The 27,204-nt window shown below is 40.6% G+C and overlaps 1 protein-coding gene across 2 annotated transcripts; it reads right to left on the bottom strand.

Moving 5' to 3' along the window:
- rnls (renalase, FAD-dependent amine oxidase) lies at positions 1-26,703 on the bottom strand. Of its 2 annotated transcripts, none has more exons than XM_030775691.1 (7): positions 26,533-26,703; positions 25,439-25,544; positions 25,085-25,230; positions 23,836-23,997; positions 7,788-7,961; positions 4,274-4,449; positions 1-159 (listed from the first exon to the last, which is right to left on the bottom strand). In XM_030775691.1, the coding sequence occupies exons 1-7, from the start codon at positions 26,648-26,650 to the stop codon at positions 7-9; spliced, it is 1,035 nt and encodes a 344-aa protein (XP_030631551.1). In that variant the 5' UTR covers positions 26,651-26,703; the 3' UTR covers positions 1-6. The 2 variants fall into 2 exon arrangements, with proteins under 2 accessions (XP_030631551.1, XP_030631552.1); XM_030775692.1 differs by having other exon boundaries at positions 23,836-23,994.
- Positions 26,704-27,204: the final 501 nt, after the last annotated feature.

Here is a 27,204-nt window from a genome sequence, read left to right as displayed (position 1 = left end):
TCCACTTCAGAGGGACGACTTCAGAACCTCAAAGACCTTCAGGGCAGACTCGATGCAGCCGTCAAAATTGGAGTGAGTAAATCCATCTCCCCCACACACCAGCAGAGGCTTGGAGAGCAGTGTCATCTGCCCGGGGCAATCAGTCACCGATCTCGTCACCTAATTAGACAACCAAAACATCGAGTGCACACAGCATTAGCGCTGTAATAACGATTGGACATTCAATAGCTGATGCAACCTCCATCTTATAAAGTTATCGAATGGAACCGCTCCCAATGGCTTATGTTTCGTCCACACACAGAAAAAGCCTGCTGCATGTAGAGACGCCTCGCTCAAATTGCAGTTGCGTGTTCCTTATGTGTCATTCCGTGTCTGCATGTAAAGCGCTGTGAGTGCAGCTATATGCTGTGCGTGTAAAAACGTACTGAACAAACATTAACACCGAAGAGAAACATTAAAACAGTCCTGTGACTCCTTTGGTCTCTCGAGTGGTAAAATTAGAATTCTGTTCTTCACACTTAATATGAGACTGACTGCAAGGCTCCCTTCTTAAAGCCACACATTTCAAATGACTATATCCAACTGTTATTTAACCTAAGGTTAACAAGGGAATATTGAGACTTGTGGGTAAAACCTCACTTATACCAGTAGGGGTGATAACTGCAACTGATGTAAAAAGAAAAAAAACAAACATACATATGGTTAAACAAAGATTATGCTTGTGGATCAGTTCCGTTTGAAACACATTTGAGGTATTTGAGGTTGTTTAGCTGCAAACAATAGCAAAACCAACATATAGCATCACAAGGTTCTGAAATAACAGAAAATAAAGCAAAAAATATTCAAATATTATCCCTCGTTTCCTTAAGTCAGTACTATGTGTGTAGTCTATGTTGGTTGAAGTTCAATGGGCTTCTGAACATATTGCTGTGAAAAGGTTATGGAGGCTCAATGAAAACCTATGTGGTCAAAGTGCGGTGCAGATCTTTCTCCCATTCGTTTCTCTTTACTCCATTCGCAACAGAAATTTCACTTTGTGCTTCTGTGTGGTGAGCAGCAGGGGGGGGGGGGGGGCTCATTCAACAGGGTGGAGGACACTCATTACGTTTCACATTGGCTCAACTAACCACAGATTTCAACAGTATGACGATGAGGCAGTGTGCAAGCAAAGTGCACGGGCAAAGGCTGTATTTCTGTCTTTGCAGCAGGACATCTCTGCAAATTGTCTGACGTAATTCAAACAACCCCTGACAGTGCATTGATCTTTTTTGTTGTTGTTGTTGTTGTTGTTGTTGTCGTCGTTGTTGCACGTACCAGTGAAACAGCGCAGGGTATTAAGATGAGGTGAGAGCGTTTATTCAACCAAGGTGACTGATGGTTTTAGACGAACGGCAGCTGCTACTGAGAACGCAGAAACACCACAGAAATGTATATTTTGAACTACGGTTGGTCTCGCCTCTCAAAACAAAATTCAAACTGGGGCGTTTTTTTTTTTTTGTTGTTGTTGTTGTTTTTTTTTAATTAAACGGTGGAGAAGGTTGTGAAATGTGCATATTAATAGGAATATCAATGCAGCTCATCTGATTCATTTCATATGTCTCACTAAGAGTTAGTCTCTTCGGGGCTCGTCTGTGATCGAGCAGGCCCTGAGAAGCTGATTTGGCTGCGCGGATCAACAAAAACACTCCCTAATTAGTAGAGGATGGTAACAGATGTCTGTCAGCCCGTGACCTCAGGTGATCCGTGTGTGTTCTGCTTTGCATTTTTATGCACTGACGAGGGTTATCTAACCAGAGAGCTTTTATACCATGAGGCTTCATTTTGAGCTGTTAATAACTGCAAGAGGCACCTTAATCGAGTGAAGCAAGGCTAATAATAGACCAGAGGGTGAAATAACTGGAATTAGGATGACACGGTCTCTCTACAGAGCAGGGCAATTGTGTGCCCTGCGCAGAGGACATACTTTTATAAGAGATCTGAGTTGAATCTCAGTAACGTCATTTAACAAAGCTGAATTTCATAAAAGTGTAATACATGTAAACATATACATTTAAAATGGGATACATATACTAAAGAAAAAAAAAAAAAAAAACAGCAAAAAATTTGTGGTTCTACGACATGGAGGAACACCTGAGTATGGCCCATCTTTGAGGCAGAGTATGAATCTAAGCAAAAATGAGCGACTTGGAGAGAGTTGGCCTCAGATAACTCAACAGAAACTACGCTGCCAACGGTTTTTCTAGCAGTGTTTAAATCCTCAATCCGAAAATGAAGCATGTTAATGACCTCTCTGAGTAAACACATTCCATAGACGTGCATGGCCCATTACGGAGGCTTCTGCTGGACCGAGAGTTTGAAGATAAACATCGAGGTACAGTGCAGTGGGTCTAAGGAAATAGTACCCATTTCCTGGGGCTTTTAATAGACATCGTTATAGACTATGCACTATGGTTACTATCATTTTCCCCTCTAAACCTTTTCTTTCCTCTTGTATCTTTAAACAGTAATCTGTGTGTAAATCAATTGATAAACGTTCTTGCTGAAATGTGGCCAAGAACAAATTGTTTGGTTTACTCTAGCGGTAAGTTGATATTAGCAGCCATGACCTCCTCCTCCTCCTCCTCATATCTGCCTCACTCCACATATCTCCCGAATTCACCCAAACGGCAGACAGGGACTTCTGGATACGTCTGGAGACATTTGTACACAGGGCGTTGCACTCAGACAGACATCTATAATATAACCGCCTTCGATGAAACCATCCCGCAAACATTTTGTTTAAGTGGTTTGTTTGAGAATGATATCATTCACTCAATCATAGCTCTAGTTTACAATTATGATAAACTACACATATCACAAGACTTGGCAAATATTAAGGTCTAGAATTTTATTCTCACAGCTGAGGAATAAACAATGATAAGCTCCCCTTTCTGCTGTTCTGCTGTTGATATTTAATTGTTTGTTTTGTAATACTGGATGGAGATGGTCCTTTATCACTGAGAGACCTGGGACTTTGCTTCTCTGCTCCATGGAGGAGAAACTGATCTCTACAGCAGTTAGTGAAAGGATCAAGGTTCTTTTTTTTACCCATAGTCGCCATAACCTTGGCATTCTGTATGAACGTATCTGCTGTTTTCCACTCACCGAATTGCAAAAGGGCTGCACCAATCGGTATGAATCAGCTTCAGTTAACTGGCAGCCAGTTTCTCTGAGAAGATTTTTCAGTGTGCATCCAATGTGTATTTAACCTGAAACTGGTGTATACATGTGTGTAGGTAAATGATGTATGGTGAGTGTGCGTGCGTGCATGTGTGTGTGTGTGTGTGTGTGCGTGTGTGTGTTCTATTCTATTCCTGCCTGTTCAGCCCAGCTGGGCTTTGGCCCATTCTCTGGCACTCACAGGGATCTGGGCTCCCACACAGATGTTCTATGTCCTCTGACCTTAAGCTGAGGCCCAACACTGCATGTCACAGTGGAGCAGAGTGTGTGGGGGGTTACACAGAGAAAGATTATATGTGAGTACATCAGACAGGGAGACAGAAAAAATGTGTACAAGAGAAAGCTTGCAATTTAAATACTGTATTTGAATACGGTATTACTACATGTGTTAATGTGTGTGTGTGTGTGTGTGTAAAAGAGAGAAGCCTAGTGCATTGAGCATGAGAATGTAAAACTGAAAATACGACATTAATGAGTGAAGGTCTTCCAGCTATCTTCAGCCATTTCGTCCAGAATCCTCTCTACATTAACTTCTTTACTGTTCAAGCTTACAGTCCTCTTTCTTGACCCAGTTTATCAGATATTAATATCCTATGCCGTATAGGCAGAAAGCTTTTCATTAGGACCACTTGAACGTGCTCTCTCTCTCCGGCAACTACAAGCAAAAGCCTCAAAATATATTTTGCTCTTACACAATCACGCACGTCACAGAAGATTTCCGCGGAGCGTTCCTTCAAAGTCCGGGAACAGATTTAAATATTCAGTGCAACATCATAGCAAAAGCAAAAAAAAAAATTTAAAAAAAAAAAGGTATATGACAATGGAACGCTGTGTGCCCTGTGCAACCATATATTTTGATTATTCGATACTTAACTAAAAACGGGTAGGAAGATCGATAATTTGACTTTTTATTTTTCTCCCTCATGTTTAATCCCAAGTGTCTCTGAGAGTCACAAAACCCAGCCCGCTGAGAAAAAAAAAACAAAAACCTTTACACATTTAAACAAACATCTGCAATTGACTGTGTCAATTCCCACATCTGACATCCACTGACCTGCGAGTACCTCCATTTCTGGCATTTGATGTTGTCTGGTGGGGGAAGGCCGGGGAGCAGCTTGTCCAGCTCAGCCATTATGATTGGCTGGACCTCTTCTTTATCCTCCTCTAGGTGTTGGACGCCAAAGGGCACGCTGGTGTGGATGACTACGGCCGGCCCACACTGTCCTGACACTGCACAGCAAAACGCACGCACAGATTACCACTCAACACAGCAGATAAAACTTGAAACCAAATGTCAAATTACTGGGTACAGAAGATAGACTTATGCATTGGAGAAAGAAGAAGCGAGGAAGGAGAAGTTTAAATCTGTGTTTTCCCGATAGGGGCTCATATATTAATGATTGTGCGGTAGAGTTTGAGAAGCGAGGGTGAACCAAATCAACCCTGACAGCGCTCAAAAAAAAAAAAAAAAAAATGGAAGAGATGTACTGAAAAAGCCACAATTGCTGCAGCCTTACATGAGAGATAATCTTTGTGAGGAGTCAAAAGAGGGAGGGGAGAGAGAGACCGAGAGCAAGAGAGAGAGGGTGAGAGAGGGTGAGAGAGGGAGAGAGAGAGAGAGTTCTTTCCAAACCCTGGCATTTTCTTTAAAAAAAAAAAAAAAAAAAGGGAGAGCTTCATGTAAGCATCATATAAATGATCAGAACTACATGAGCCTCTGCTGAGACACGTGTTACATTTTTAATGAGGGAAACTAACTGTAGCACTTTGAACTAAAACTACGCTGCGACCAGCTTTATTTATTAGTCACATATTTACATCAGCCTGCTAGGGTTAATCTGTGTCTATTTTAATAACTGCTCAGTACAGAATCCAGTCTCCGAATGTGACAGAGCCTTGGTCGTGCTGATATCATACACTGGCAGTGTGGGGCCCGTGAGTGAAGACTGTACAGACAAAGCCCTTCGGCAGAGCTCTGACCCATGACTGGGGTTTTCAGCTGATTTATTAGTCTTGTGTGCTGTGAAGTCATCTCTTTAATGACACTGTCTTAAAAACCTATTTAACTTGATTGTGAGGAATAATGCTTTATTGCAATCTATAAACATGTCCTGTGTTTAACCAGCTGGAGATTTAGCATATTCAGAGGCCCAAGCCAATGATTTGATGTAGTACAGAGAAGCCATAACCCAACCTTGATGACTACCAGGGGGGAAAAGAAGGCAGGACTTCTTGGAGGAGGCTGAGGAGACTGACGAAATGTTAAGTATTCACTGACGAGATTTCGCGTAGTAAATTAGCGATTTGTTCAAAAAGACCTGCTGAGTTCAGTCAGATTATGTGGGATTATGTGGTAAAAGGGAATGATTTAAATTATGCTCTTTACTTTAATCACAGAATTTCTGTTTGAACATGTACGGGTCTGATAAATACTCCACACATGAACTGCATTACTGCTGCGGAGTATTTTTGGCCGAATGAAATGAGGAAGTTGTAGTCAGGCTACATATTATTCTCTGTTCACTTGTGTGTGAAAGGTAATCGTTTTTTAAACCAACTGCTTTGTATGAATATACATTCTCATGTGGGGGGGGTGGGGGGGGGGGGTGGACAACATTTGGGAGGAGGGAATCTTTGTAGAGTGGGCCATTAGCTGTATTGTTTGACTTTGCTAATAAACACCCGGCGGTCGAGTTACTCCTGAATTATAGTGCTACAGTCACTTGGTTTGCAACGCGGTGTCAAACTGTCAAGGCTCCTGGGCTCTGAGCCAGAGAGAGAGAGAAAGAGAGCGAGAGAGAGAGAGAGAGAGTGAGAGAGAGAGAGAGAGAGAGAGAGAGAGAGAGAGAGAGAGCGAGAGAGAGAGAGAGAGAGAGAAAAAGAGAGAGAGAGAGAGAAAGAGAGTGAGAGGGGAGAGGTCAGGTTGTGTGGGTAGGGGACTGGCACCATGCCTACAGGTTGAGTCATGTATTTGTCAGGGGGGCAGCACAGGTCACAAAGTTGACAGAGAGAACAGTAGGAAAAAGCAGGCAGTCTGACACAGAACAGATTTTACAAAAAAAAAAAAAATGCCTGAAATTTATCTGAAAGCTTGTTAATTTGGGACCAAATTGAGATTCTTAAACATTTCCATATACACCTAACTGTAACATCAACTAAGTTTATTCATCGTGCCAAAATACATGTTTAATAATTTGGTCAAAAGCCTACAAATCCTCCAAGCATTTGGGGGTCCTGTCATCCACGGAAGGGTGCACAGAGTTCTTGCTTGGTTTTAGAAAGCTTTGACCTTGCGACATTAGTCCTTCGCCATAGGGATGGGGCTATGGAAGAGTTGTCAGGTTTAATTCTATCACTGCAGATGAATTACAAAGCTTTGGAGTCAGAATCACATATGAGAGCTCATCCAAGATTACTGAAGGTAAGAGCAATCTACATTACAGAAATTAGAAGGAAGATTAACATGCAGCAGGACGTTAGGGAGGACTGAGACAAGTATTCTGGCTTGGGAAACGGCAATTAAAATGTTATCTTCAAAACAATGGAGTGTATAAAAGGTGACAGGTGCTGTACTTCCACAAAGTCTGTTTTGCTTTCCCTAAAATTCTCTCTCATTTGCACAGTCAAACACACACACACACACACACACACACACACACAGAGTCACATTACTAATTTATGAAGGACGTGCCTCCTCAGGTCAACAGATGTACATAAAAACAGTGGCTGATGTTTTTCTTACACATAAGAGCCAATGGCACAGGCTTTCCAAGTGGAGAAGCTAATGAAGTGCTGGTGTGTGTGTGTGTGTGTGTGTGTGTGTGTGTGTGTGTGTGTGTGTGTGTGTGTATGTGTGTGTGTGTGTGTGTAGGAGCCTAGTTTGAGAAGAGCTCTACTCCCCAGCTCTGCGTCTGGATTCTCCCTCCTGTCTTAAATGAGTAATGAGAGTATTCTTGTGCTGGCCACAGCCAGCAATCAGTCAAGCCAATCAAATCTACAGTACAGGAAGTACATATGAGCATCATCTCCTCCCACACACACACACACACACACACACACACACACACACACACGAACACATAGCTCATCAACATCAACAGTTGTGTGAATGGTCAAAATGGACCATTCCGCACAATTTCACAACAACATGCTCCTTTGTGAAATTAATCACATTCTCTACGGCACCGAATGATGCAGGGTCATTGACATTCAAGATTTTCAATTAAACTGTAATTCTGCCTCATGCATACCTTCCACACAAACCATTTTTGGTAGTAAGGAAGAAGGGGAAGTAAAAAAAAAAAAAAAAGAGAGAGAGAGAGACAGAGAGAGAGATAGTGAGTCTGAGTGGAAGAGACGTGAGATGAAAGGTTTTGACACTGTGAGAAAGTTAGTAAAGGAGAGGCAGAAATGAGAGAATCTGTGTGAGAGGGAAAGACATGCAATACAGAAAGACAGTGTGTGTGTGTGTGTGTGTGTGTGTGTGTGTGTGTGTGTGTGCGTGCGTGCGTCTGTGTGCGCACACATGAGAGGAGAGAGAGAAGAAAAAGAAAAACTGAAGCACTGACCTAAATTGCGCTTTTTATCGTCTATGGCGATGAAGCGAATGCAGGGATTATTGGCGATGTACTTGGCGGCCCAGGGGACGTTGATGTGCACGTCGGCTTTGTAGAAGAGTCCCAGCGCGTAGCGGGAGGAGTAGCTCACAGCCTCCAGCTTCTGCTTCTCATTCTCTCCTATCACTGCAGAGAGAGAGAGAGAGAGAGCACAAAAAACGAAGTAAGCCACCAGGCCCGTGACTGTTCCATCGCACGCTCACGTCTCATCAGACAGCCATGTCACAGTGTCTGAGAAAGCAATATCCTATACTCTTACAGCTCTCTGTGGTCCAATGGAAATACCTGTGTGATGCTTTCCCGTACCTCTTAACGTGGTAATGCACTGGACTAAAACATGGCACACGAGAACAAAAAAAAATCCAAATCTCTCCAGACAACTCATTCCATTTGGGTGTCTGTATAATTCCATACATAGACTAAACATCTTCCAAAACTCTTCAGATAAACAAACAAAGCTGAATTAGACAGATTATTCTTATAATGATTAAAAGTACTGCCCAATCACTCAGAGTAAAAGATATTTCAATATTAATCTCCTAATATCAATATCTTCCCAAAAGAATAAGCATAATGGGTGATATCCCATATAATTAACTCAAATCAAGTCCAACAAAACTGTATTTTCTAGGGTATGCTGCTTTTCAAGTTCATCTCAGTGTTTGAGAATTCTTTGGAAGTGTTTGTGGCCTCCCATGACTTCCTGCTTCATAAAAATGAGGTACTACAAACATAAAATCCATTTGTCTTAAATCACCAGAACAGAAAGAGAAAAAACTCGGAAGACAGCAAATGATAATTGACCTTGACAAGTCAGGAGATGTTCACATAAGACAAATAAATAGAGAAGTATTACAAAAAATAACATATATAAATAATATAAAATCATGCAACAAAACAGCAGTGGACATCTCTAAAACCCGGATGTCTCTTAAATACAAACTCTCCAAATCTATCATTAGAGGCTAACTCCATGCCAGTACACTTTCTGGAATAGTTGTCAGGAAAAAAAAAGCCTCTATTTAGGGTAATCAACAAAAGTAAGCGTCTGGAGTTTGCTAAACAGCATTGTAACTGCTGATTGCAACCAGATGTTACGGTCAAGAAATGGTTAACAGACCACATTACCGTTTTGCAATGGTCATTTCTATTTACAGATTTGCAGCTCATCGAAAATAAAATGTATGGCTTGAAATGAAGACGGTAGTCCACAAGCTGATCAGGGAATCTGAAAGATCTCTTTCTTGTTCATTTGTTCCTCTTTGCTGTTCTGAAGAATTGTGTTAGGAGCTGTATCACTGTATACAGCTCAAGACCAACCCAGCTAAGTTTACTTACTATGTTTTTTTTTGTTTTTTTTTCAAAGAAATGCTGTCCTTGTTTCCTGTCTGGAACATCTGTTGTTTATTGGCAGATCAAGCTTGGCCCCGCTTTAGGTTTATTTAAGACCCTCGGGTAAAGAGTATACTAAAGGTTAGAGTTCACCTCTGTGAAATCAAATACATATTTCTACTCAAAGACACCCCTGTTTCCACAGAAGTCAATATTGAGCCCCTTCAAAAATACACAAACAAACAAAATTAGGCCCAACGAACAAAACATTAACTGCATCTTTCATCAACGGTTAGGAGCAGACGTTGCATAAAAATACGTTACGAACAGAACCGCAACTCGATCATACAAATAAACGTGTGAAGATTAAGAATAAGTGACGGAATAAGTCTTTGCTGCTCCAAAAACAGACGTCATTGGCCGCTGAACACGAAACCACGTGTGAAAACGCTCCGTTTCTGTGTGGTGACAGTGTGCGTAAAAAAAGACAGACAAAGCCGCACTGCTGCATTTAAGATGACACTAAGTCCACTTTGCTAAACGCTCTTTTAATTAGGGCAAAACGATTTGATGAAGGAGAATATGACAGCAGAAGTCAACAGGTCACATGACTGTCTCTGGACGCACGCCTTTTATCATTTTCTGTGTCATTCCAGAACATCTGGGTGAGATTAGAAGCACATAAATGTGCCCCTTGGTAGAGAAACAATCTGGTAGAGCAATAGAGTCAGGACTGCTGAGGGATAATGCTAACTCAGTCAGCTAAAGCCATAAAGGGGCTTTTCTCTTTCTCATGTTAATGGAGTCTGGTTACAGAGCAGCCCATTGTTGTGTGGCATAAAACATTTCAACTCAGAACAGTTATCTAATGAAACAGATATCAGAATCCAGTTTGCTGCATTAACCCGCATTAACTCACGGAGACAAATACAGAAATCACTGGTACCCAAACTGGATACCCACTGTTCCACCCACAGGGTGTGTTTCAAAAATAGACAGTTAACAGAATATCAGGGCGACGACTGCTTCCTTAGCTTGGGTGACACAATAAAGACTGCCAGGCTAGCACTGTGGCTCCTCTGGTTTTAAGCACAACCACATACCACACTCACAAAGCAGAACACATCGCTGATTTCAATTAGAACAAAAACCAGCAAGTAAGTAAACCAACAGCCAAGAAACCACCACACATGGCTCTTTCTATCAAAGTCATGCCTTTTCTCTGCAAAGTAAATATCAACGCAGACTGGACTACTGGTGGTCAGTTTTCTCTAGAGGAACAATGCCATACGGAATAGGAGGTAAACTCAAACTGTTACCGCAATGATATTAAACGCTGTTCCGCTGTATCTTTTTTGAGCCTCATTTTTTCAGCATTCTGTGCTGTGAGCACGTTTGTGATTAAGCGGTTTGTTGTAGGTGGACCTGACAGGATGCCTTGCATTTTTCCAGATGGATGTCCAATTACGTTCATCTGGAGGAATATTTAGCTGCGATGCCTCTTCTCATGCACAGCTGTCCAACAGGTGGTGGGCTGTGTTCTTTAAGTTTAAGTTTAAGTTTCAAGTTTAAGTTTAAGTTCTTCAGCAAGTAGTTTGATACCTTACCTTCTCTCTTTCTCTTTTTCCGCTTCTCATTTCGTTCGACATGCACTTTGTATTACGTGTTCAGTTTTAGATGTTTTATTCAACATTCAATGAATCTTTTTTTTTAATCATCTGCTTAAATTCTGTCCTGCTTTTAGTCACATCAACACCTAAAGCAGCGTACAATGTTAAAGTCTGATGCATAGGTTAGCCCCGAGAAAAAAAATAGCTAACTGTAGATTTGATTAAATAGACTGACAATTACCTCATGGCTTACTCAAGTGGGATTTAATATCAGGACATACTTTTGTTCTTTTTAATTTCTGTTCTTTCACTCTTCCCTTGACAGAACTCTTACAAATCCAGATAATACAAAACTCAAGTGCATAGGACCCTCCCCAAAGAGTGGGCCTCCATGAATCTCCTGGAGAAAAAAGATTCTTCCACTCAGCACTCCCCAAGTGAGCCCTAAACATACCTCAATTGTGTAGAAACATACACTATAGTATATGCAGAAGCATACACGGTCGTAGGAGCGTAAACAGGAATGCGCGTATGGGGCATCGGATACACGTGCATGCAACAAAAACACACCTACCGTCCATTTCATTTTTGCACACTTGACACCACTGAGGTCCCTGGGGTTAGGAGCCTTGTCAGTGTCTGTCTGTCTGAGACAAATTTCCCCTGTGCCATCTGAGCACAACTCTCAACAGCTGTTTTCTATGTGCAGAGCCAGGACTTGTGACAGAGCCTCTCCAAACTCTTACCAGCTTTGAATGAATGCTTTCCTGCGCCTATAAAACAGACTGGCGGCATACAAACCATATCTAAAAGAGACTACACAGACGCATCTTCTGCTGTACAAACACTCACAATAAAACATACACGACAACGTGGTGGTTTGGAATTAGCCATCACTTCGGTCAGCGCTTAGATCTTGTGTCCAGCGTTGCTATATGTCTTTGGCTCTCTAGCACCAATGCTAGTCATCAAAAGAGTGTAGGAATGAGAATGAATGTGTTAACTGGTGTATGCATAAGTATAAGTGTAGCTGAGCCATACTGAGAAAGTTAAACTTTTCCAGCGTTCTGTTTGGAGGGTTGAGGGGGGGGAGGTGGGCAGAGGCTTGTGCTGAACTGTATGCTTGTGGCCCTGACTCTTTGAAGTGGGAGAGGGAAAAAAAAAAAAAACGCTCTGTGAATCTCAGCATGTTGACAGAGCTTTACTTAATCAATGCAATCCTGAGCTTTGCAACATGGACGATACGAGTCACCACATACAGAAATCCTGCTTCTCCCCTCCGTTTCTTTCTGTCTGCGGATCTTTTTTATCCTGTTTGTCACGTTTACGTTTTTTGTCCTGCATCTCTACAAAGTACGTTCAAAGTTCTCTGAAACAGTATTCAACATTTAGTGAACCATATCACACAGATTTGCTTAAAAGGAAGTATACATCATAAGATGTTTTTAATGCTTTCCCAAAAGCAGAATCTGAGTGTGAATGCAGAAGTTACATTAGATCACTATCCAAACACGAGGCTCTGAGGTCTCATGTTAAAGCATGACATGCGGGGCTTCCTTACAGAACTTCCTCCTTTGCGAGCGAGGAATAATAGCAGATTTGTGGTTAAAGGTCCTGTTTAGTTGCACAGTCATTACAATACAAAGCACACAAAGGAACTAAGCAGGGGGGGCCTTACCTAAGCCCAGGTACCACGGCAGACCTGTATTACATCTGTAAACACACAGGCTACATCTCAAAAAGGTCCATTATGAGGTGCTTTTCAGATGAGTTCTACCTGGTGTTGTCAAAACACAACACCACATGATGTGTCATGGCCACTGGTACACACACACTAGATTAAACTGTTTAAGAGCTACACAGCCACACTGGTGTAATTAGCTTTGAAACTATGGCCTCATACACAAGCGCTAAAACAACAACAACACTAACAGAACAAGATTCAAGACAAAGAAGCAGAGCTTGTACGAGGGAGAGCCTTACATCCACCAGCTTGGGTAACTCAATGGAAGTTAGCGTGCGATTGCTCACTGTGATTTCTGAAGTTGGGTAATACAGAATAATGTGAGTGGCAGATATGTGAGGCAACGTGCTGAGACAGAAAGGTCTAGACCGAATGTGAGCTTGTGAGAATTATTTTCTTCCTTTGCAAATTCACAAAGACTCGGTTAGAAACCAGTTCTGAGGTTGTTTTGCCCCCCCCCCCCCCCCCCCCCCCCCCAGAACAAAACAAGCAAAAAAAAAAAGCTCATCACAACTGTAAAAAATGACTACTTCCATAAAGTGTCATTTTTTCTTACACGGATTTTGACCTTGACTAACAAATGGGTCAATGTCACGTATTAAACAGGTACATGGAAAAAGAAGAAGGAGACCAGATTAGTGAGAGTGCATTTCAGGAAACCATTAAATTCCCTATGACAGACTAATAAAAACGGTGGAAGGAAAAAGGGCATGTTCCACACTGAACGTCTGACGTGTTTATTGAGAGGGAAGATTCCAACTCGTATCGTAACTTATCGTATTTATGACGTCACGGCGGTCATAACACCTACCTCAAAAGGGCATGAATGCTAGCTTAGCTCAGAGTGCCTTCACAACCTAAGGAGAGTGAGTGTGTCTTCCTGCACGTGCTCATCTCGAGAGACAGTCATCTCACACCTCACACTGCAATCGATTTTACAACTTATTGTGTTATCACCGAGCCCTCCTAATAAGCTGGGCAGAGATTGGAGTGGCAACTACGCGAAGTCGCACGTCATTTGCAAGGCCGGTTACACATCATAAACGCCACGGCCTCCTCCCATCTGGCATGGGTTAGGCCATAAAAAAGCCAATGTTATTGTGAAACATGCTCTATGGCTCACAGGCAATCAATGGGGTGTAAAAAGAAAAGTGAGGAATTATAGAGCAAGGGCGTTTTCTCAGAAAACAAAGTTCATCTTTCAGTATCAGTTGTGGTAAGAACGCTTCAGTGTCTGAAATGTCCTTTCAGTGGGCACACAGAAACAGTGCTGTGTCCGCGGAGGCAGGGTGTGGAAGTATCCACCTATATCCCAGTAACCCTTCACCTTTCCGCACCTCAGGGGTAGGTCTATTCTGAGGCATCAGTGGACCATGGAGGTTGACGGAACCCAACCCAGGAGATGTCTCCTTGGTGTATGGAGAAATACAGCGCTTTTCCGTGCAGTTTTGAGGGCTGTAGCAGTGATGCTACATAAAGCACAGACAGAGCTCTCTAAGTGCTAGGGCACAGGAGATGGAGCATGGTTACACACTGTTAATAACTAATGGCTTGGACTCGCAATCAGTGGGGTCCGCTCGTTGTGTGGGATATTTCACTATGTTGCTGAGTTTGAGGACCCGACTGATGGTCACAAACAGCGTATGTGTGCAAACAGTGAATGAAAATAATGTAACCAAGAACCCACGTATGAATTATTTTGATCATTTTTAACCATAAAAGTGAGACTCATGTACTCCTTCTTTTGTAGACATTCCAGTCTTTTCAGCACAAACACAACTGTGCTCAAATCTACAGGAACTTCTAATTACTCATTAGAATGAGATGTGATTTTGACTAATACAATGCGTATCAACAGTAACGTATAGAAAGATTTCCAACCTCTGACAGTCAGAGCAATTGTTACTACACAACCAGTAAAAAAAGAGAAACATATGCTCATGTTTGAACCTGAAGTTCAACCAGAATTTAAATGGTTACTTTCTGCATGCTACTTTTTCAGCATTCAGTCAGTGTCACTACATACCGACTTCATAAATCATTAGCAAAGCATAAATAAACCGTCAGTCACATCAGGTTGATCACCAGGCAGAGAATTTCATTCAAGACTGAAAACTGAATGAAAAGACTAAAAAACTGCCTGCAACACGCTCTCAATTTGAAAACAAGGTTATTTTTGAATGTGGGTGGTTGATTTATTTGAGGCTGGTATTGTGTGAGGCAACATTGTTGCAAGTGAACACACCAACTCCCTTGTATTATTCATTGTTCCCTGGGAGGGCTGGCCTTTGCTAGCTCCCTTAGGGATTTGGTCCAAGCAAGACTGTGGCACACAGAAAGTTATTCCGAGTGTGCGAGAGCGTTCTACTGTTTCCCAATTTATGATCTCTGAGCCCTTTAAAGGTTGATTTAATATTTGCCTGAGAGGTTTTGGAAAGCATCCCACAAAACGGGGAGTTGTTTTCCTAACCTTTAATGCACTTGTTTCGTGAACTGTGTCCAACAATAAGTTAAGTATTTATTGGGCAGGGCATAACACGGCAGCACTTTGGGACAGGACAGGGCAACCAGTGCTGAGCATCATTCAACATTCAACGGGCTTCACGGAGCAGCGAGAAGTCCACCGTGAGCCGTGTCTCCTATTGGACTCTCTTTTCAACATCTATTTATCCAAATGACATGCGATAGCTAAGTTATATCCCACATTCATGGAAAAAAAAATGAATTACTTTTCCAACTATGTGTCTAGAGAGAGGTCATATTTAAGTCATGGGGAATAAAACACAAAGGCTGCAGAGTTGATGAAATTGGTAACTTCAGTGCCAAGGCAAGCTACAACTGTCACTGCCAAACCACCTGGAGGCTTAAGCCCTTTATCTCATAATGAATGCAATTGAAGCAATTAAAACGAGCAGAGCAGACGTCTCCAAGTTGTCAGCAAACAGTTGGGAAACCATTGATAAATCCAAACGTTGATAAGTCACCCAACGTTTTAGCCAAAAGATTTCATCAAAAAATGATGCACAATAACACTTCTCATACACAGGCTGGATTAAGTTTTGGGTTCTATGTTTGTGAAAGGTTTGAATTAAAAATTTATATCATTTAATTTAAATGAAAGTATGCAATTGTTAATCTACTTTAACATTGGAAATATTATTGTAAATTTGTAGCCCAGGTATAACATAGGCATGCACACACTTTAGCGTAGTCCTCTATAGCCTATAATGTAAACTATAAGTATAATATTGACTGTTCCCTTAGTTCCTCTATGAATTCTGTATATTATTACATTTCTGTGGAAAATAACGATTCCCACCACAAGACAGGTCTAGGTTTAATCTTCAACCACTTAACCAAACCAAAATAAGACCAGTGGGCAGCAAACATAAATTGTCCATGAACTGCCAGTTTTGGCTTTACTTGACAAAAAAACCCTCCTGGATTTTTATTTGCAGAGGTTTGGCGTATGCTTCAAGAGAGATCCAACTCTCTCCACAGCTGCAGTCCACTTTAAAGAGCAGATTTATCCAGCTGTTTATTAATATTTCTGCAAGAAGAACCCTTTTGTGTGGCCAGGTGAACAAAGGTAGCATTGCTCTTATGTCAGCTAAAACATTTTTGTAGAAATGAGCAGTTTAAGGCATAACAGCTGGGTGTATTTCAGACATAGTTTCTGCATAATTCGGTGCTAAACAGAGACATTTAAGGAAACCACCTTAGGGCTTCACTGCTGACGTCAAACCACAGTGGTTATTTTAAGCAGTTGGTCAAAGGTAGTCTGTTATTTATTTATCTACTTTTTTTCCCCCACTTTTCTTCACATTTCATTCTTTTAAAGACATAGCAGCACAGATATAACTCTCCTCTGCTCTAAATGAAAGCATAAAAGCATCCTGCTTCCCCATTTGTACTGTACCTTAGTGATATGTCATTGCTGGAGAGTAACAAGGATGTGGTATGGGAAATCAATATGTCCCATTTCAAACTGCAGACAAATTTAGAGAGCAAATGAAAGCTGCCACATAACAAGATCAATTAGATTATTTAAACTACATGGGCATCATTTAAGAGATTTAGTTTTCAGGCTCACCAGGGGTTACATTACCTTTTAGCAATGAAAATATGTGTGGAACGTTGTTCCAAACTTTTGGGAGTAAAGTAATAGCTGATTTCACTGGAGATTTTTAGCACACAAGCATGATAAGGGGGGGGGCATACTGAAACAATATTGTAACCGACCGATTTTGACACCTGCCCAATTTTCGCAGAAGTACGAAAGTCCAGAAGTCTGGTCTGCGGTGCACACGCGCAGTTGATTTTGTGCGCTGCCCGATTTTTGCAGATATACAAAAGTCCGGAAGTCCGGTCTAGCTCATGCATAAACATTTTACGGCACAGAGAACACATAGTGTTTTCATAGAGAGATGGAGTGTTAAGCCTATATTTCTGATAATGTTGTTGAAGTACCTATGTAATATGAAACTGTTTCGTTTGGTTTTGCTGTCTTTCTTTCGCAATGTTGTTAAAACCCACAAAAAAGAGTATATTCTGTTTAGAATTCTCTCATACTAGATGTCTAACATCTGTTGTGACAGAAATATGATGTAATGTCGTAAAAATGCAATGCAAATTGGGTAGCGTCGTAAGGTGTGTTTGCTGCGCATGCGTGTTGCAGACTGGACTTCCGGACTTTTGTACTTCCGCGAAAATCGGGCAGCGATCAAAATTGGGCAGTTACAAATATAAGAAATGGGTTTCCGTTCAAGTAGAATTTGTATTGCTCCTGTATTTGAATCCAAGCACTATTATATAAGTGGGGTGGACTATATGTTCAAGACACGGTTACTTTAACTTAAAACAAGATGGCACGCTATGACAGAAAAGAAAGCAAACACAAAATTTACAGTCAGCTCCACCTAACTACCATGGCAAACTTTTAAATTTAAAGGCAATTCAGTGCCCATTCATCTATAGCTCAAATGAAATACAGATGATGGCAGTATCCAAAGAAGGCATTTAGTTTTGGCACACCAAGGCCTGAGATCAGGCTGTGTGAGGCACTGTGAGCTCTGCAAAGTAAGGACTTTCAGATTCTGGGCTTTAACTGAGATTTTCGGGTAAATCTCTCACATGTTCGACTACAATGTGTGCATGAAATTCAAATGCTAAACAGTCATCCTCAAACTTCAGAAAACTCATGTTGACCGGTAGAGCTCACCAAAATTACTACAGTCCAATTGAGCGACGCCAGTGGTAAACTACAGTGAGTTCTGAGAATCCGGCCCCAAGATTAGAGCAACACTATAACAAGAAGACTGTAACGTATTTGTAGGACAATGTTGTGAAAAAGGAATAAAAGCACAGCTCTGGATGCAGTGTTATGTGGGACAGTTTATATGAACATTTGCCTCAACTTTTTAGTGTCTAGCTATGCTAGCGTGTATGCTATGCTATACAGATTATTACCATTACTTATTATTACCATCTGTTTTGTGATCATATTGAAGTTTCAATGCATTGAGGGATCTAAATGAATATTTATTTTGATGATTTTTGATTGATTGTTGATTTGTTTATGCATGATGACTGCTGTAGTTTGTGCTTGTTAAATAAATGTTTTTTATTGCTTTGTTGAATATGTCTACACAAAAAATGGTCTTTTTTATTCGGGCTAGTCAAAGGTCATTTCAGGCTACAGAAAAACTGAAGAATGCCCACCTGAAGGGCTACCAGAGATCTGGAAATTTTGTGAGCCCTGAAAGCAAATGGCATTTACTGTACCTGTAGTGGCAGAGTTTGCCATCAGGTGACAATAGTACTGTTAACAAAGATACGAGTTAATGAAAAAAAAAAAACAGGCTTGGAAGATGGAAAAACCAAAAGTGTGCTATTTGAATAAATACCTGTACATTTTACGCCCGCTTTCAAATCTGCAATTCTATAGTGTCTCATTTCCTCTTTCAGGTAAATGTAACATCTAAGCCTGTCTTGAACAAAGAAAGACTTATGCTATTATAGACAAATTCTAAAACTATCCACAGATTCCTCTGACACACCAGGATATGCCAAGCGGAGACGAGACCCTCGCTGTAAAAGCCACAAAGAGATATAACACAGTGTCTGATATCGACAATGAGCTGAGCACCGCTTTTACAAGGTTAAATGACCTAATTATGAGAGTGAGAAAAAAAAAAGAGAAAAACCCTCTATTGTTTGGCCTCCTGAGTGTCTTTGAGAGACAGAGAGTGTATCCATTTAGAGCGCAACGCCCAGACAGCACAGGGGAAATAAGCCATGCATCTCTGTCAGGACTCAGAACAAGAGATTACATCATACCAGACTCACAGACTTGAAAGCAGCAACCCAGACAGCCATACTCAATGGGAGACAGAAAGAGACTCCCTGAATTGGAGGAAGATGATGTAACGGCACACATTAATACAACTGCGAGCATTAGCTCTATCTCGAGGTAATTGCTTGTAAAATAATATGCCGGATAAAAATGTTGGAAAAAAAATGCCAACACTTGATGCGTGCTGTCACATCGTATCTGGTGATTAATAATCTCTCTTAAAGGGTAACATGAATTTAAAAAAAATAAATAAAAAAAATCCCTGAAACAATCAGTATGCTATTTATCTCTCAAAGTCAAGCCCCAAATCAAATAATGCAGCCAGGGAGACTGATTACCACATGAGAGACCAAGCCTGCCAAAAATAGAGCTTTAATTTCATTAGAAATGAAGAATCATGTTTCTCAATATCAGCAGAGTTTCAAGGCCAGCAGGAGATTACGGCCGAGAAAAGCTCGACATGAGCTTTACTGCTGGCTACTCAGAGGTGCGTTGCTGCTAGCTCTGCTCCTTCTACCACTCCAATTTCTACACGCTGACGTAATCGCTCGTGGCTATTTCATGCAAAAGGGAAACTGCGAGACAGTCTCAAGGCTTAATTCTGCAGCTTTACAGACCTGCAAAAATTATGTCAACAGGAAATAACTAAGTGTCATTGTAGGAAAGGGTGTGGACACTGCATCACTCAGTACCCCCTGTATGAGCGAGGGAACATGACAAAGAAATAACTGGCACCATAAGTCAGGGCCAAAGCTTTCCTCTGCAGATTTCAGCCTGAGAGAGACTCCCTGAACTGAAGGAACATGATGAACTATGGGAGCCCTAACCTTGTACTCAGCTATAAAGGTGCAGTCTGAGCATGTGTAAATGTTTCAAAACTGTAGGAGCTCTGATAAACTGGATCCTCTATTTATGATTTACTGCTTGATGAAAGCCATTATTTTACAGATACAGTTGATAGTCTAGGTTCTGGAGGGGCAAAGTACACTAACCTCCATGACTTGTGAGTTGTATTTTTCAACTATGATACAAAGTCAATTACCGAAAAAAATGTCATGGTCAAGGGGTAACCAGGACAGATCAAATCATGCTCAGCAAGTCATTTACTTCACTGTTAACATTTGATGACATTAAGAAAGGCCTGTCAAAACTAAGCTAAACTACTTGATTCCATGACTACCTTAAAGCACTTCATTGCACTGTAAATTAAACAGGCAACTTATAACAATCCAAAATATCACCACATATTTAAAAAGAAAAAACACAAGTCAATTGGAAGAGCACAAGACCTCATTCACAGAAAAGGCTGTAAAGTTTTTATGGGCAGAGTGTCAGCTTCCTCTTTCAGATCTTCTCTGTCTGTAACCGCAAAAGCAGAAATGGATCCTCATAGGCTTTTACTGTGCTTGCCAAACTGGAAGTGAATTTTGATCAGATACTTATTTTAAAATGCACATACTCAGCCATTTTGTACTGCTGGACATACAGACTGACTACCAGTTATCAATTAGATCCTCTGATACAAGGCAGGAGAGAGCATTATATTTTAAAGCCATTATATTTTAAAGATTCAGTGTACACTGGGAACACGAAGTTACAATCCAGAGGGGCCTTAGGAACAAGAAACTCTACGAGTTCCTATTTCTTAAGCTACTACATTTTAAATACCTGGGTTATATACGTGTGTCTCTGCACGTGGAATTATGATCTTGCTGAGAACATGTCTCCTTTTTGTGAATGACAGAAAATGTGGAAACACCAAAGATGATAAAAACACTGGGAGCTAAGTATCAAATGTCTTATGTCATTTGAATTTTTGAAGACTTTGCCAGTGGTTTCAAAAGCAACATTCTTGTCCCTTATTCAGTTTTGGCTTTTTGACAGCTTATCAATGTTAGCACTCTTTTAGCCAAAAAACAAAGAATAAAAAGGACAATTTTGCAATATATGAAGAAAAACTTTCTCGGGATTTCTGTCCAAAAACCAAACAGAATCATTCGGGGAAACTGGCTGCATGAGATTGTATTAAGGTTTTGGCGGAAGAGTTGGCAACCTTTCCCTATTTCAAAGGACATCTCTCCCTTAAACTTATGCTCTAGGAATACAGTCAAACCACTGACCCAAAGTGTTCAGCAATATATTACAGGGAACAAATAAGCTCCAAAAAAAATCCCCCAACAAAACTGATTTACATCAGGCATGTCACAGACCAGCAGTGCTTGCTGAGTTCATTCATCTTTCGCAAACGATACACAGCCATATTTCCTCCTCATTTCCCCTGCACATGGACAGGCAACGCAGGGCCAAAGTACACCAGATGCAGAAGCAGGGCTCCAGCACAGTGAATCTCACAGCATTCAGATTACAATCAATTATTTAAAGGCCCCTCTGGATTTCACCGGGCCCTATGGCAAATGGAAAGTTTTGTACAAGCCAAATTCTTAAAGCACGTTCATCCATGCATTAGGGAGACTATAAAAATCCTACCGACATCCTATGTAAGGCCTACTCGCAAACATTAAAAAAAAAAAAAAAAAACATCCACTACTTTTATAGCCGAGATGGACAGCTGTGAATTGTTTGGCATGATGGGTAGTTTTGAAAAACTTTGTTGATGTTATTTTGCAGCTAGCTCAATGTATTTGCAGAAACAAGATTTTGATGAGAGCAGGACATAATGACCACAATCTCTTACATAATCAACAGCTTCTGCATTCTTGTATTAGGGACCTCTATCAGGCATGTGGGGACCTGCCCTCTGGGATATACTACAATAAAGCTATGTCCTCTTTCTTCAGTGTCCAAAAAAAACTAGAAATTCAGTGTACCTACACTGTTTGGGTTCTCTTGCATCTTGGTCATTTACTCATCTCACTGGTATGCCTGTCACAAAGTAGGTTACTGGTCTTAGAATACTTTCAGAAACCACATAAATGTGAAATTAGATTTCCTAAAGAACAAAGGGCTCCGCCGTTTTAGATGCACTATAAAACAAACTGATCTCTGTCGGAATCTCTTTCAAAATATTTCCAACGCTTTTGGCCCTTTGCACACTAATTCTTTGGAGATCACCAGAGATGAGGGCAAAAGATGACACATAGCGGCACAGGACCGTCTGGAGATGTGGGAGACATATGAAAAATGAAACCACAGGATATGTCCACTCATCTGATTTTCACATGAGGGAAGAACAAATGAAAGTTTCTGAATTCTGTTAAGCAGAGCTGGGATGAGGCAGGAAGTGTGAGGCGTTCATTTCTCTCTGTGTATAGATTGAATCTGTGTAAATCATTTCCAGATTGCATCTCCGCGAATGTGAAACGGTTTCAGCTGCCTAGCTGCTGCCCCCCTATGTTCAATTACTGTCACTGCAGAATTGTATAATATTCTTAAAAGGATTTGGTCAAAGATTCCAATTCTGTTCAACGGTTTCAGTCAATGAGCATGTTTTAAATGGAGTTGTTAAATGTATCTCGACAGAAATAATTTCATTAAAATAAAAACAAACACAAAAAAAATATATGAAGTTTCTTTTTGCAGTGTAACTGTGTGAAAGTAGATCTATAGTAGGTCATTAAGTATGCTAGTCCACAAAGCACAGGTTGCATCTTCACGTCAATACACAGTACTTGTAATGTTGTGCTCATTTAACTTCAAGACTTCTAGGAGAACAAAGACTTTCATATGAACACCAGAGGAACTATTGCTAAACAAAAACAACTCAAAAAGAATTCAGACTCAAACAGAACAGTTGCAACAGAACCTCTGTAAACAGAATTCCTCAGTGGCATTGAACATATTTTCACCTTATGATTTCCAAAAAAAAAAACCACCCCTCTCTTATTGCAAACATCTTTGGATTGAGAATGCTGTTCATTCAGACTATAAACCAACAGACAGAACATGGTTGGCTAAGCCTGTTCTCTTAGCATGGACTTGTCATGTGGAGCTTTGCCTAATAAGGCACCATTTCAATACTGAGAATTCGTTAAGTAATTTTACTCCCAGTACATATGCTCTGTAACACTGATCAATGCAGCCAAAACTCAAGATGAATATTTCAGTGCAGCCAGTTTCAAGGGTATCAACACTACAGAAACCCATCCTGCTTTGCCCTACTTCTGTGACTCAATGCGTGACACCACAACCATTCAGAGTGGTGTTTCTTCCCTGATAGCAATTCCTCCACCATTTTCAGCTGTCTCATTCCATTTTCCGTCGCCCATCTAATTTCAGATGCAGCTTTTTTTTTTTTTTTTAATGTAGCAACTTCTTGCACCCTGCATTATTCACCATTTCCAAGAACCTCAACACACCCTGGAGACAGAGGCCTTACTCTCCCATTTCCATATTTGTCCTTCAGGACTCCTGTTTTACCATTTCAAAAAAAAAAAAAAAAAAAAAAGCGTATTGGGCTTGGAACTTCACATTGAGAATAACAATCTGGATCCTGATGTAGGATGTTCTCTGCAGCTAGACAGCTGGAAACCAATTTAAGATGCGGCTAAAGGAACTCGGCAGCGTGGCAGCCAAGGGCAAGCTTACTCTCTACTGGATGTTTCCAGTCACTGGGCAATCAGTTGACAGTCAAGAGAGGATGAAGTGTATATTTAAATTCAGGGCTATGACTAATAGACATAGGGTTTAAGTGTTACACTCACAAATACCCCAATAAAATGAAGACATGACATTCTCTAATAAGGATCGCACCAACTAGAACCTGCCTGGGAGAATAGTGTGATGTATGCATTTAAAAATCTAAAATCTACAAACATTTAAATTGGAAATATTGAAGTCAGTTCCTATGACACCATGTTAAGAATCACTGGACAACATCCTAAGCTGAACATCAAATCTTCAGTTCTTTGGCCTGTTATAAATCAGTCCACGAAGAGCGTGCCATGAGTATCTTTTTGACAGTTCTCCGTTCTTGGGTAGTTTTAGTGTGTGTGTACTTACAGGAGCCCAGATCTCCCTGCAGCTGTAGTATCTGAGGGACAGGCATTGTGAGGACCACCGCATCAAACTGCTCTGCTGCTCCACCCTTCCGACACACCTCCCAGCCTGTCCCCTTCTGGTAAATATGGGTGACGTGATGGTCAAATAGCACCTCTGCTCCTGCTTGAGTGCGGATGGGCACAATTGGCAATGATGCGGTGAAGAAGAACGGAAGAGAGGAAACAAAGAGAGAAAGGGGGACGGGAATGGGAAGGAGGACATCCAAAGAAAGTCACACAGAGAGAAAAAGATCTGGCTTTGCACACCTGGGAATTAAAAAGGACTGAAAGGCAGAATTTAAGGACACATGCATCCTTGAGAGAACTTCTTTCCAACTCCCCAAGAGAACAAGAGAAGAATTCAGCAGCTATTCACCACCCACAATTAATAACCATGACAGAGATATTTCATTGTTCTGGTGATTGGTATTCTAGGAAGTGTGCTAACTTTATAAATGTGTGTGACGATAAGTTTATGTTTCAAGATTGATTAAGTCTTAAGTCACAGATTAAGTTGAAAACAGGATTATTCAGGTTCAGCCATGCATAGTGTTGTTGATCTTTGGATGATCTTGTGTAGTCACATAGTATTACCACATTACTGCCAGTATGTCCTTTAATGTTACAGCATGTCTACCCTTATACATGTGAAATATGAAAATGATCTTTGATTCTAAAGTTACCACAAATCTAGTGCCTAAATTCCCTTTTGTTCTCATCTTAATTCTGCTTAACAGTTTAACCAAAGTTGCCTCATTGTTTCTAAGAAACTGGAAACAGATATAAAGCAGAGTGAATATGAAATGAAACAACTATTGCATGACTATGAAAACCTCAAATAAAAGTGCTATCCATTTTTATGACTGAAACGAAAAACCTGAAAGTTACGTGGTTCAAAATAATTGTATTTGTCTGTCAAAGATGGTGCCAGGCACACTCTGCTGAGCAATCCCTCCACGGGAACATGCTGTTTATGTCTCATAGCTTTTTTTTTTTTTTATTAGCCGTCAATCTTCTCCACATAACTCTGTGTACAAACTAACCCCTTTCACCTTCAGTAAATTTTACTGTGGCTGTGTAACCAAGCATTGAACAAATGAATGAAAAACATTTAGTTCTGAATCCATATATCCAAGGTAAAGGAATTCAGGGTGAAAGTACACGGTGACTTTGAAAAGTCGAACAAGTTAACCGAAATTCTGATCACCTACCTGACTCTTTTAGGTAATGTTTGACAATGGAAGAGACCCCCATTGGAGTAACATAGTTCAACAGCCCTTCCTCCTTTGACATCATACCCTCTACTGTGGTCTCCAGAGGTTTTAAAATACCATGGTCCAGGAGCTCTTCATAAAAACTAGAAGAGTCGGGGCACAAAAATGTCTGTGGACTTATTGGATATTTAAAAATTACTCATGGACGAGTCAGTGCACAGAACTCACAGGCCCACTTTTGTTTACTGCATAAACAACACCAAGTATAACAACATAATAACTAACAAAAGAGCATCTGCTGTGAGCCGCACGTAGAGGACCTTCACCAGTCACATCTCTGTTAGGCCTCACCTGCTATGAATTCGGGCGTAATAGGGCGTAGCAGTGATGTACTGAGCACCAAGATCAGCTGTGCAAAAGGGGTCACTTGGACTTCTGCTTGTAGACATTCTCCCTCCTAAAAAAAACAAAACAAAAAAAACTCAAACAGACAAAACAAAAATGTAATCCATATCTCCACTACCAAGAGTAAGGCACAGTCAACAAAATCAAAACTACCATGAAGCAGCTAGCATACTGTAGCAAAACTGGCATACAAAAACGTGTGAAAAATTAGCGAGCCCACACAACACAATTAGTGACCTCTGGTTTGCCATTTTTTCTGGCCAAGGCAGTGGTTAGAATCATAAGATGGCTAACTTTTTTTGTTACAGCAATGTATATTTGTAGTTGTATATTATGAGTAAAAGAAACCACCTTATTTAATTCTGCAAATGAGAAAAGGACCTTTCGTTTGCACTAAAACAGTTTCAGAGCGAAAAAACTAAATCAAACTGCAGTGAGGCTCGTGGATTAGTTTTGATCAGTCGTTAGCTCACATAAACAGTTTGTGTACAAACTACTTGAAAATGCATTTTGATCCTTTAAACATAGTCTGAAGCTCATTTAGAAAAACTGAACGCATTTCAGAGAGAAACGTTATCATTTTGTGCCCTAGCACGGACTGCTGTGCTCTTGCAAGCTCCTGGATGCATCAATATAAATAACAATTAACAACAGAAGTCATGAATTCCAGGAAAGACCAGAAGGAACGACAACACTACTCATCATTTTGAACCAAACACTGACTGAAATAAAAAAAATCTCGTCTGGTAAACAGAACACGGTTTCTCAAATCCCCTGGCCTCGCGATCTAACCGGCAATATTCCACAGTTCTGTACTGAAGCTACAGTTACATCACGTTGACTTAAACTCAGTCGTGCCGCAAGCTTCTGTGTTCACCAGGTGGCTAGTAAGATCCCAGAAGCATCTCTAAAACACTGAAAGCAGCTGTAGTTATCAGGACAAAATGGGCAGCGAACGTAGTATTAATAATGACTTGCATGTCATGGTTCAGTGTCTAACCTGTAGCGAACAAACATACGTTAGATGAAATGAAACGAACCTGCTCCTCGAGATTTATCCCAAACGACTATTTTGACTTTGTTTGGCAGTTCCCTCCGCAAAAGGCAGGCACACAAACTGCCTGTAAGTCCTGCACCAACTATTAAAACTCGAGACATATTTATTTAAAGTAAAGAAATAGCTACAAAGGAGTGCAGCTGAAAAACTTTACTTGCTAGCTTGCTAGTTAGCTGAGATACCCGCTACTGTATTCTAGTGCACCTTGGCCCCTTTAAGAATTATAAAATCATATATGTTGTTGGCCAACCAAAACATTTCCATTGTTGACCACAGCGTGTGTGTGACATATCTGGAGGCGCCTCAAATTGGGCAGCGACAGTCCCCTGGTTAATTAGAGGGTACTTTTTTATTTCCTTTTTTTGTGATGAAAACAGCGACGATAAATAAACAAATAAGTAAGTAAGTAAGTAAGTAAATACACTCGATCGTAATTATTTGCTTCTCATTACATATGCGATTATTCAGCGATGCGCGTTTTACAGTTCTATTGAAATGAAAAGTGAAACAATTCTACTATTTTGGCAACAATTGCATTAACATTATCTTTACCCATTTAATCAGGATATTTTGATTAGATTAATGTCTTTTAAAGATTGAATTATCTGAATAGTTGTTTGAGAGAATAGATGATAGAGCAGTTTATCACTATTGT

The sequence above is a fragment of the Chanos chanos genome, chromosome 5 (genome assembly GCF_902362185.1).
Source record: "Chanos chanos chromosome 5, fChaCha1.1, whole genome shotgun sequence".
Classification (NCBI taxonomy): Eukaryota; Metazoa; Chordata; class Actinopteri; order Gonorynchiformes; family Chanidae; genus Chanos; species Chanos chanos.
Note: the sequence above shows the minus strand (reverse complement) of the source record. Positions and strands in the feature narration are given on the sequence as shown.